The 13,142-nt window shown below is 42.1% G+C and overlaps 1 protein-coding gene across 2 annotated transcripts in view; it reads left to right on the top strand.

Moving 5' to 3' along the window:
* Nachralpha1 (nicotinic acetylcholine receptor alpha1) overlaps positions 1–13,142 on the top strand; it is a 214,094-nt gene that overhangs the window by 87,828 nt on the left and 113,124 nt on the right. For both annotated transcript variants that reach the window (XM_076427713.1, XM_076427712.1), the window contains exon 2: positions 3,632–3,907. In XM_076427713.1, coding sequence (XP_076283828.1) covers positions 3,650–3,907 — 258 coding nt within the window. In that variant the 5' untranslated portion in view covers positions 3,632–3,649. The remainder of the gene's footprint in view (positions 1–3,631; positions 3,908–13,142) is intronic.

Here is a 13,142-nt window from a genome sequence, read left to right as displayed (position 1 = left end):
GTAAACGTCGTGTGCAGGCAGGGGAAACGAACTAGCCAAAGATACCGTGTGCTGCCGGACGATCTACCACTCGGTGAAACGATACCGCGAGTCGATGCACTGCAGTTTGTCCAATGCCGATCAACTGCGGCTTGAGAAACTTCATGTAACGGAACCAATAATGGGCCGTGACAAGCGACTGCGATCCATCAATCTTGCTGTATATCGGGATTTCGAAGCGGTAACGAGAGAATTCGACGCTGCGCGCGGCCCCGTGCGAATTCAACCGACGATTTGTCACATAACAGTGACCAGCATCCTGTGAACGTTTTCTCGCGCTTTTAATTCTTGCTCTGTAACATCAGTCAGACTGTCGCACAGTGGCAACGCATCTACATTACTTTCTAAATGTTCAGCGATGCCGAAAATGTCGTTATTAATTTAATGAGAACTATAATTAGAACAAGCATTTAAAATGAACATTTAGTAACTATGATTGCCGATCGAAAAAATTACTAATTTTCCTTTGTGAACCCTGTCGAACATATCAGTCGAGGGGTGACTCTGAGGCACCATTAAAAGTTGCTGTACCATTATCCACAATATCGTTTATAGTATTAAATATGTTGCTATCTAACCAATTACTAAACATTTAAGTAATGTGTGAGGTATTACAGTGTTCCCGCGATTGTTGTGAGAACCTCCGGGGTATCGAGTCCCAGGAAACGAAATGTGCTACGTTTTTTTACGTGTGCCGAACATAGATTTCTTGGATAACTTTTCCAAGTGTAAACGACGACCCTGGATAAACAACGGTGCTAAGTGGGAAATTGTTGTATTGTACTAACGCTATTCTATACCTGAGAATGATACATCGAGTATCATAAAACCCCAATTTGAACACCCTAATACCTTAATTTCTTTGTAGCGCGATCGACCGGCCAAGGGGGAACCCCCTAGTAGTAGAGATAAAAAAGTCACATCATCCGCATACCCGAAAGTCACATCAATCGCGGGAACACTGATCAATTTCATATCCATAAAATGAAAAAGTTCATATAAAATGGAGTTATTCCAGGTCGGAAGGAATGTTGAATTTTCGAGTTAAAATAGCTCCGGCTGCAAACGGTTCAGAGTGTTCGAATATAAATTGGACCCACTGTATGTATCGATTTACTGAAACATACATTTTCTTCGGATATCATACGGAACCGCAGGGAAACCTGCGGTCCCTTATCTTTTTATCCTGGACTGTACACACATCAGTTGCAGCGAAACTTTGTGCACAGAAAACTTACCGGATCGTAGGGAATTACGAACGACCGCGTTTCGCCGCTTATCATTTTTCGCGTATCGATCGGGTCCAGGCAGTCGTAATGCAGCGATCTGCATTCCGCGACTTTGCACCCGTCGAACCTTTGCGACTCGCGGATCGTTACAACCCGTTCGCGCATAAGAATCTGGCTCGTGATCGGCGTACTCGTAAAAGGAAACATCATTCCACCGTATACGGAAGTTCCGTGCGTCCCTACGAAAAGTTACCGACGATTTTCTTGGCTATTTTCCGATCGCGGTTTGCTCGCGAAACTTTCCGACAAGCGGCTGCGATCGACAAATCACACGTTTCATAATATTGGACGTTCAAGTATCAATAGGCTTTCATTAGGTCTTGCAATATCGAATGTCGGAATTCAAACGATTTCACCTTATGTACAATAATTTCGCGAGTTGGTGGATTGCAGAAGGACGCGCTGGTACAAATTCCTGGTAAACGGATCGATACGGCAGCCCATAAAATTGCAAATAATGCGAGCGAACGGTCCACGCGGATGTGCAATTTCAACTGCGCCGATTGTAATTTTATGAGTCTGTATCGATAATGCCGCTCTTGCTCCGCGAATATTCATTTCCCATCGAGCGCAAGATACATAAATTTTATTTGCATATCAATAATGAATACGACGTTCCGTGTAATTCGTCGATTAACCGGAGGGGACGCGGAACGGGTGAATGAAACGCGAAGCAAACACGGACACATTTTATTATCCGTTGTTTGCTAATAAAAGAGTCCCGGTATTTTTAAACGGTCGATACCTCTCAAACTAGAACGCCGCGCTTTTCTTTCGCGTGCGTGTGTTCGTGTGTGTCTTTTTCACGCTTGGGGGATAACTTTTTTAAAACTTGTTTTAAGATTATCGAGCCTTTGTCGCGCGACCAGAAACGGCGGGTAGCTCTCTCAATATCGATCGCGTGCTCGGAAATAAAGTTATCGCGATTGGTGATCGAGCGAGAAGAGTGGAAGGAGCAAATTAGGGCTCGGAGTCGCAATTTAAATTCTGTATCGCGAGACGACCGACCTGGGAAGCGCAAATCACCGATTAATGCGGGAAAGTAGCTTTTTCAGGCGTACAGGTACACTGATAATGGCTTCAGGTAGGTCAGCAACGAAGCGATAAAAGTTCTTCAAGAGGTTCTCTCTCTCTCTCATAGTCTCTCTTCCCCTTCCCTTTTCCTTTCAGCGACACAACAATGCCGACGAAGCCCTCCTTTATGGCCGGTTACACTCTTCTTCACGACTAGTAAATGACTTGGTCTGGCAACCAACTTACGCCTTGCTATGTACCATGATTCGCTTGAAAAGTTGACGTCAAAGCATTATGAGATGCCGACAAGCTCGTGTCTGACGCGTATGTACCGGGTGTCTCGTACGGCAACCGAACTGCAGGAAATAGGTCGCCAGTGGAATGGGCCCGTCACTGATCAGACACGAGGTATCTTTCAAAGTGACGCTGGAAAAAAAATGATTTTTCTGGCACTTTTTCTCGGGCGAACTAGAGCGATCAGTGAGTGAACATATGACTCGTATTCAACGAAAAAATCATTAGGCGTACTCGATTATTGATTAACATAAATTTTCCCATTTTAAGCGAACCTCGGAAACGAACTGTTTCCTACTTTATTCGTTACAGGAAAACATGTTTCGAGTATACATTTCATTTTGTAGGGGAGATTTGTTTTCATGCAACCCTTTCCACTCGAACAGCGACTCTGAACCACCGCAAACAGTGAAAATGATTATGACACAATTCAAAATAATTTCCACGCTGCCGCGCTCGTCTGTATTAAATAAATAGTTGAAAATTTAAACGTGGTACGAATGAATGCCCTTCTCATTTTACTTCCCCTCGTTTATAAAATGTTTTTAAATACTACATTTTTTGCTACTGTTTTCATCCCTTACCGTATTTTAACGAGTCACGCTCGCGATGAAGATTTTAAACAAAGTCTGAATCATGTGGATGTTAAAACAAATGTAGCCATACAAAAAATATAAATATTTTCTTTTCCTTTCTACGACATTTTTGCGGGCAGGATAAAGTCGTTTTAATCGCTGTAACTGTAAAGAAAACGATATAGCAAGGTGTTAAATTGCACTCATTTTTGTCGTGAATAAAATCTATGGTTTTACTCTTATCTCATTTTTGTTTAATTAATTAATGCATAATTAACAGGGACACGAATGTTGTCCAATTTTTTGCGATTCTGGCCGAGTGTGCGGTGTATCGATCGGTATTGTTATCGAACACCGGCACAGAGAGACATCGACACCGGACTTGTAGGCGAAGCTTAACGTTGAAATATATGGTTTCAGGGGTGGACAAGGCGTACGATGCTTAGGGATGCTTGGTCGAACGACGGTGGGAAAGGCTGGTGCCGATGGTGGTCTAGGCTGGGCGGATTGCTGGCGATGGCGACGGCCATTTCCTGTCTTGTTGCCCCGTTTCCGGGTGCCTCGGCCAATCCGGATGCGAAGCGTCTCTACGACGACCTGCTGTCGAACTACAACCGCCTCATCCGCCCTGTTGGCAACAACAGCGATTGCCTTACTGTCAAAATGGGACTACGCCTCTCCCAGCTCATCGACGTTGTAAGTAAACGATATACACCTGTCACTTAACTCCTCATTACTCAATCACGCTGTGCGTCGCGCCGCGCCGTCAGTGTCCTTAGAAACTATAGTTAGCTAGTACTATACCTAGTTCACTAACTATACCGAAAGTAATATTGTACCTCGGTTTTAACCCGGAATTTTCGCTTTCTTACCTTCAGTCGAACACTGTAATTTGATAGTAACACTCTTTTCCTGTTATTAAGTTGTTTAACAATATTCTAACCCTTCGTGGACGAGGATTTTTCGAGATATGCAACTTGCGCAAGTCGCTCTGTATAGGGAATATTATTACGTCAACTATACTTAGCTAGTACTACAAATTAGTTCACTAACTATACCGAAAGTAATATTGTACCTCGGTTTTAACCCGAAATTTTCGCTTTCTTACCTTCAGTCGAACACCGTAATTTGATAATAACACTCTTTTGCTGTTATTAAGTTTTTCAACAATCTCCTAATCCTTCGCGGACGAGGATTTTTCAAGATATGCAGCTTGAGCAGCTCGTTCTGTGTAGGGAATATTATATATTACGTCAACCATACTTACATTAGCTAGTACTACATATAACTACATATAACATATACCAGAGTTGAGCAAAAATTTAATCAACGATTGACGACCAAATTTCTACTTCAATCGTTAATCACAATTAACAATTAATCTCCTAGTTTAGTCGTTAATTGCGGTTAACGATTACATTATTTTCAATTGTAATCGTCAATCGGATAATTGATTAATGATTAACTGCTGAAATTTCGAAATGAAGTACGGAATCAAAACTGTATGAATACTGAAAAAAATGTAAACTGCGTTTAGGTGTACTGTCATTTGTTCTAAAATACAAACTCTGTTTACGTGCTTTTATGTTTTTCTCGATGATTTCTTTTTCTAAGCAACGATTGACGATTAACTTCATCAATCGATTGAATCAATCGTCGATTTTTCAAGGGTTACCTTTTTTAATCGTACACATAAATTAATCAATTTTTATAAAAATTTTAATTAATTAATGCGCAACTCTGACTATTACTGCGTCAACGATTAACCCTTAAGTGGTACAGTGTTCACTCAGACTACGAAGTATCATAAGAGCCTTTCTAAAATTCTGTATAATTTTTCTCAAATAATATTAAGCGTATATGTATAATTGAAGACTAAATAATCCAAGTGGGAGTTAGAGTGTAGAAATTTAGTTGGGGTCACGAGAGACCCCAGTATATCAGTTCGACAGAACGATCCACTTTTGGGGTGAGTTTTCGGATCTTGTTATTCAGAGTGAGCCACGACGCGTTCGCTCACGTTGAATTTTGTTTATCGCATCTGATGCTTCGTCATGGGATTATAAAACTTTTCCGATGTACAACTCGTTCAACGAAACGCGGCTGGCTACCACTGCTGGTCGATTTTAATTCGATTGCCGCGGCTAGCAAAGGCCGTAAAACGGATATGCAAGCAAACGATAAACAGATATAATCGAATAATTTGGGGCTGTTAGTAAATTTTAACGCGATCGTGTTTATAATCATCCTCATCCCACGATTAGATTTAACTGTCAGCCAATCGCCCATCTCGCGGCGGGACTGTTACCCGCGATTATTAGCAATCTCTTTCACTCGTTGCTTCGATTGTCGAAACGTAGGTACTATAATTTTCGATAAAATTCTTGAACAAAATTAATAAGAAGACCGCGGATTTTTGTGCAAAATAAAAATTGTCTGCCTTAATTGCAAGATAGATGAGCTTATTAAAATAGTAGAACTACACGATCTAAGAAACAGGACCCGAGAGTTTTTCTTAGATCAAGATAACAGCATTTTTAACTTCTTCAAATGATATTGATGTTCGATTATTAGGGACGATACACTTTCATACATTGATGCATAGTTATCTTCATGTTCGTTCTAGACACTCATTCATGAATTTGAAGATAGAAATTCGTTCCATAATTTGAAAATAAAAATTCATTCGAGAATTTGGAGATAGAAACTCGTTCCATAATTTGAAAATAAAAATTCATTCGAGAATTTGGAGATAGAAATTCGTTCCATAATTTGAAAATAAAAATTCATTCGAGAATTTCGAGATAGAAGTTCATTCTGGAATTTGAAAGTAGCTATAAAAACCTGAATCGTTTCATGGTAACATCATACAAAAAGGATCCTACAATCAGGCATCGTCGTCGCTGAAGAGTTAATTAAGTGCACCTCGTTCACTTCGATTGCGAGTCAAAAGTTTGCATGTTACGTGACGCTGCGAGGATCTGAGACTGACAGAGAGTGCAGGTCAAGGTTAGAAATTAGAACCGTTGCCCTTGGTATCTTTCGGAACTTCCACACCTAGATTTTGAAGAGGTGGGAGGCATGGATGGTCATTACGACGCGTCACAGCGAGACGTCCGCTTGAGTAACTAACTCTAACAAGGAACGTTAACTGTCCCATTCCAATTTCGATGAAACATTGCAGCTAGCAGAGCCAAAAATAGAGTACACGTATTTTTCTTTTTTGTCGAGGCTCAAGTTTAAACCACTGAAAATTGGCAACCACCAAGCTACCTCGGAGACTATTAAAGCTGAGAGCTCAGCTTGAATAACGAAGTTCTATGGTTTGTATCACAAGATGATCATAATTTCCTAGAAAACAAAAAACTACAAAGGACAACTATTCTGATTTTAACTGGTTGTACTTGATCATTGTACTAGACCTATTTCTTCCGAAATTTTTGATAGTTTTGAATACGAACTTCTAAAATTGTTATTTCGCTTAGATAATACTTTAAAGGACACGTATAGAAATTTTCCTGAAGCTTTGTGAAAATTTCGTCATTAAATATACACTATTTTGTGCGTATATAATTAAAAGTGGTGTTGTGTATGTAGAAAATAGACAAAAGTGATAGAAAAGTTAGCGATATTTTAACAGATATTAATAAAGCGTCACATGCCTTTGTTCGTTAATCAAAAATAAGATACCGTCCACTGCCGCGCCGTGTCTCGCGACGATATCGTTAGCCGCGCGTTGATAATAAACGGTGGGACGACAACGCGACGCGACGGTTGGTTTGGTGGGCCAGTTGGCCGATCGGTTGGCCGGCCGGTCGACCAGTCGATAACAAATTAATTATAGTTCGTGCGCGTAACACGTATTTAGTCTATAGGCGGCGATGATCGAGGTAATTACAGGCGAAATTCGGAGCTTGGATATATAAGCATGTAACACGAATGTAATAACCAAGGAGACAATACCGCGCGTGGGTGGTGGTAGGTGGGGGGATGAGATGGCAAGGGGTAGGGGGTACAGGGGAGACACAATCGCGTAATTGTAGCACATTGATCCGTCGAGGAAGACGAGCCCGAATGTATAGGTGGGCGTTCGGGGCCAGGCAAACCTCGCTGAGACACGATTGATTGCTTGCGATCAGATTATGGCAATTAATGGCTCGAGTGCTACAGATCAGGCCGCTTGTAAATTAGTTCCGGTTCCGGGCCGGAGAACCCCTGGAATTCAACTTATCGCCGCAAGTACGTGGACGCGAGGTATGGGTCGAGGGTCTGCATCCATCCCTTGCATAATCCATGGGCTGTGTTACGTGTCGGATATATTGAAATGAATCTCCAGTTAGCCGCCGGCCTCTGCCTACCTACCCTACCAGGCTTGCTTGCTTCCTTCCTTCCTGATCGCCTCTCGTATCGGCCAGGTGAGCTGAGGATGCCGGAAGAAATATTCCAGGCAGCTGCCGGCTTCCACGGCACGCGGCGCACCGAATTTCACTAGAATATTTCTTGCACGCCTACATCGAGATCCAGAGTAACCGGTCAATTACCCGATACTATGGATTTAGCAGGTTACCCGTATATCGGCGACTCGCTCCGCGATTTATGGGCCTCGCGCGCTTGTATTTACAAGTGGCAATGCTATCGCGCATTCGCGCGCCGACGGTATTTTCGGTTTCTTAGTTTCCGCACATAAGTTGTAAAGACGTTTGTCGAGTAGGCTCTGGGCGATTGCCAGCCAAAGTTGTCAATGTAAAATGACAGAAGCTTTTAATTTTTCTTGTTTACGTCTTACAACAGCAAAGCAAACCAAATTTCATCCGTTTGATTTTAACACCTGTGCAAGATGTGGGAGATTAGTACTAAGTTCGAAGCTCTTTTACAGATCAACTTGATTTACACATAGATGACCTATACGCTTTATTTACATGTTGAAATTTCAGTCTTATCAATTAATGTACATGGGTGTAAGGATAGTCATTGAAGGAAAACGATGAGATCAGAAAAGATAACCAAAAGCTTAATGAAAATCTTTCTTTTATCAGATCAGTACTGAGGAATACGATTTTTTCTTTCTTTAATTTATAGTTTTATGTCGCATCAACTACTAGGTTATTAGCGACAGCATAAAATAAGTGAGGACAAGCTACATTATTCGTTTGATACGTTTGGTTGCCTTGATGAAATTCAGTGGGTCATTTATTTCTTTATCGTTAAGGTTGTCCTTAAGTGTTTTAAATGGTTCCAACCATTCAATCAAGAAATGTGTTTTTTTCCAAAAAATTATCACTGTATCTTTTTGACCACACATTGTGGCAGCTGAAGTCAAAACGAATCCAACGACCTACAATATTGTCTTTAAGTCTTAACACGATGTTCAAATCGTTTTAGCCAGATTTTCGAGACAAGTGCTCCACTGTGGGGTCGTCGGTAACGCGGCGAACCAATCGATAAAATTATGAAACGGTTATAGTAACGCGAATCCGGTATGCAGGACGTTTTGTTCGATTCTTCTCGATTTTCAAAGACCGTGTCAGCGAGGCTCGCTTTTCTAAACTGTAATTTAAAACCTGATCACCCGGCCGGCCGGCCGAGCATCGCGCTGGAACTTTGCAGTTTCGAGTTCGCGATCGGTCGGCGGTCGACGTTCGACGCGCAACTTTGAGTCGATCCTCCCGCGTCCTATGCCTTTCAACCTTTTCACCGGGTCGTCCGGGACCGGGCGTCAGGTCGCGCGCGCGACAGCCAACGCCCACTTTTCACGGCCGCCGAAAGCTTTGGAATCCAATCAATAATCACCGGCTAATCGGCCAATTGTTTGCCGCACGTAAACGGACGTCGACGCTTCCACAGCGAGTCCGAAGCCTTTTCTCTTCGAGGTAGGCTTGCAGGTACTCTGATTATCACAAAGAAACTGTCCGATGTAGACTTCTGGATCGCAGATTTAGGGTCTGTTCATATTAGAATATTACCGCGGCCGGATATATTTTATAATTAGTCGAACCACTAGTCTGCCAGAATATGTGACAAGAAATGTCTAATAAATATGTATGTTATTAATGGACTGCTGACGTTTATGCAATTTTCAATTTTAGTAAATAAATTTTAAGAAAGTTGTACCAAGCAAAATTCTATTTTCATTGGTAATAACTAGACTGCGGATCTTTATGCATCTATAGAAAAATTGAGTAGAAGAAATCCAAAATTGTAGAAAAGTTTTAAAAATTGATGTTGTCAATATATGATTTCTCCCCCATTAAAATCATTAAGGGAAGAAATAACGTTCAATTTAGTTTCTATTTTTTGCAATCGATGCAGACAATCTTTATTTTGCATAAAGAGCCGCAGTCTAATAATAACTATGGCGAATTTGACGCTCCAGCATTTTTTGGAAATTTTTATAAACCACAAATGCATAAAGATCCTCACAGTCTAGCTAATAATTTCCTTTAAACCGAGAGAAGATTCTACTTTGGTTTTCTTAATGCATAGCTATTGGAGAGCATATAGGTATACAGTAGATATTTTTCAAAACTACAAAAAACTTCTAATCACTGAAACCGTAAAATAAATCTTAGTGCAAGAGGTTAATGCGAGTCTCACCGATACTCGAAACTGTTTTTCTGTTTCCAAGGAGGATCCCTCGGTGGAAATAAAATTTTGACAATTACGGTAGAGACCTCTGCGACAGTTAAGGAGAGAATGCTGCAGTTTATACATCTTAATTTTCTACCGACTCTCATAAGTAGACTGCGGATCTTTATGCGAAATAAAAAATGTTCGTATCGATTGCAGGACACAGGAGCCAAATAAAAATTGTATTCTTTATTTATTATTCTAAACAAAGGATCTCTTATCCTATTTTATCTTATTAATAGGATCTTTTATAATTATCATATTAAGCTAAAACTATTACATTGATGTCCTTAAATATTTTTAACCTGTCCACTTTTTTAAAATGTACGTGCCCATTTTTGTTATAAATGCATAAAACCCGCAGTCAACTCATAACCGCACTGTGCGTCGAGTCGATCGCGGGAGACGAATTCGAAGACGCCAGCTGTACCAAATCGAATTTCGCGATGCTCGAGTCGGGAGAACGGAGCGGGTAGAACAGAAGAAGGAAGAGATAGAGAGACGGGGAGCCAGGGTTAATGGATGTTGCAAGTGGCAAGTCTGGTCACGGAGGAACCGGCGCTGCGTCTCAGCAGACCCATGAGAGGTGCGATTGCTGCCGTTGCGGCCCTCGGCCGTTATTTACACGGCCTCCTTTCCTTTTCAAAGGAACACACCTTCTTCGAATCGCGGTTATTCTCTGGGAGAGAAACAGAGAACTAGAGAAAGAGAGAGAGAGAGAGAAGCAGCCGGGATTCGACTTTGTCGGGATTTACGGGCTGCGCCAGCACCCGGCGAGATTGACTTTCGGCAGGGTGCCGGTTCTTTGTATCGCGAGAGGATTTTCTTGTTCACATGCGAACGACGAAATCCCGACCGAGGGCAGACCTCTAGCAAATATTATTGCTTCATACACAGCTCTCGGAGAAAAAGAATAATTAAACGGCCGAAAGTCACCCGACCATAGCCAAATCTATTTGTTCTATCGATTATTTCGCAAATATTTGGTCGGCTTGCAGTGCACTATTCGCGATCGATTGGATGTTTCTCATCTGCATCTTTAAGGTCTATTTTCACTTCGTAGTACAAATGATGATCGATAAAGAAGACACGTGTCAACTATTTTAACATTTTATCTAGCGGCGGACTTTTAATAGAATCTTCTGTAATTGTATTCTATCTAGAAGAAGTTCAATCATTTTTATTTAAGCGATCTTAGAAGAACTTGACGATTACATTACTCGGAGTCTTTACGGCCACTGAACAGTTTATTATTAGAACAAAATTTATTTGGTTCCCTTCCTAGAAATGATTTGAAGTCGGATTTATGTCGAGAGAGAGAGAGAGAGACAACTTCGCATCTGTAATGCACGAAGTTATTGTCAACAGGAAGTTATGTTTATATCGATGATACATGTATGTAAATATATTGTGGTGAGATGACAAGAAAGTTCCTGGCAGCAGTGCCGCGAGATGAGGAGCGGGAGCACAAACTAAGGGAAAAAGTTCCCCTCTCGCAGCTAGTACCGGACACATGAAATAGCGTCGTAGAAGGGGAAGGTAGAGTGGGGACACAAGTCTTGCCCTGGTGCGTTCTTGTCATTTTGCCACAGTCCATATGCAGCTTTTAATTTCTTCAACATTCCGTTGTTTACGTGAAGCTGAAGGATAGATTCTCGCCCACAACAATCACCCAATTTCCTTAGCTGTGCAAACGCGACAGGAACGTGGAAAAACGTGATTGCTTTTGTTCCTCTTCAACTGACACGATGGAACGGCTCGGTGAAATTTGAAATGTGAAAGTTACAGTTACTGTCTGGCATTAGGTGTGGTCCGGTGTTAGGGGAATTCCCGCGGCGCGGCACACTTCATACCAGGAAATTAGAAATATGCTCGCAGGTTCGAGAGTGGGAAAGCATCGATACGAGCGAAACGGCTAATTCCAGCGATTGGCGTCCATTATCGAGTGGTCCAATTAAACCGAGCATTCCGAGACAGGTGGAATCGAAGAGCAGCGCAAGGAGGAAACCGACTCTCGCATCGTTAGAACACAGGGGGAAGCGAAACGAGCAGAGCTTGATCCCTTCGTTTCTCCTAATTAAGCCGCCGACTCTCCCGCGATGTCTGACCGGAATTCCGGAGGGGAAATTCGCAACGGTTCGATTCTTCTCGCGCTCCTCGTTTTAAACAGCGCCCATCCAACCCGTCTACCCTTCTCGTCTGATTGTGACGGGCAATTGCCCGGTCAAAGACGGTTTAATTGGATATCCTACACTCGTCAGCCAGCCGCGTTTCGTCACGCGATTTTTCGAGGATCCCTCTTAAACGGCAATCCGCCGTGACTCGATTCTCGTCGCCCACTCGAAGACGAATGACTGATCAGAAAAGTGGGCCGATTCACATATCTGATCGCGGGACATCGGCCGATAAGCCGCGGAGTCTTTTAACTTTAGCTTATCCATCAAATGATTGGGACGTTGCAAAAATAATTGAATGGGGACATTACTTTGCTTCGACATTTGATAAAACAAACCGTAGTTAAAGTGTTACAGTTCTCAGCCGTTTTCAGCTGGTTTGTATTATTGCAATTCACGTTTCAGTTGAACATTGCCTTCCTATTAATTTTAAAAACCTGACGTAGACATTCAAGACACTCATTCAATTGTGGTATTTCCAAAAAGTATTTGAATCATCGATTTTCACTTATCCCGGAATGTACGATACGTATTTAACTCGTAATCAGTACAGACGCGTTACTTTCAATAAAACGTATGTAGGAACATTGAACAATTTTTCTGGTTAAATCACCACTCGATTCACTGCGGAATCACACATATACTTCAAGTATCCCAATAATTTGGACACCCACCGTACTACCGAACTCGATATACATTTTACAGAGAACCAGCCACAAGGCCGGTGTCCAATTTAATCCAAGGGAAAAACCGAACTCATCGTCGGTGGATTTGGCGAAACCAGTTATTCGGTGCAGCCTGTAAACGACATTTCCGCCAATGCCGAAATTATACCGTAACGATTCCCTTTGCCGAAACACGGGTACCGCCGCGGAACAAACTATCGCGATCGCTGTGGACCAACACAGCCATTGGGGGTCAAGCGGATCATAATTAATCGAGGGCGTATAATAGTCCCGGCAGAAAGTAATAATTTGCCGTGTAAAGCACGACAATCGATTCGAGCGTCGCGTCGCGCAGCTATTAATTTCGAGAATGGAACCCGCAAACGTGTGCGGGCCGCGTCGTTTACGACGAGCCGCTCAGATCGGCTCCGATCTATATCGATTCGATGACAATTACTCCGAACC

Source organism: Lasioglossum baleicum, chromosome 7 (genome assembly GCF_051020765.1).
Source record: "Lasioglossum baleicum chromosome 7, iyLasBale1, whole genome shotgun sequence".
NCBI classification, from domain to species: Eukaryota; Metazoa; Arthropoda; class Insecta; order Hymenoptera; family Halictidae; genus Lasioglossum; species Lasioglossum baleicum.
Note: the sequence above shows the minus strand (reverse complement) of the source record. Positions and strands in the feature narration are given on the sequence as shown.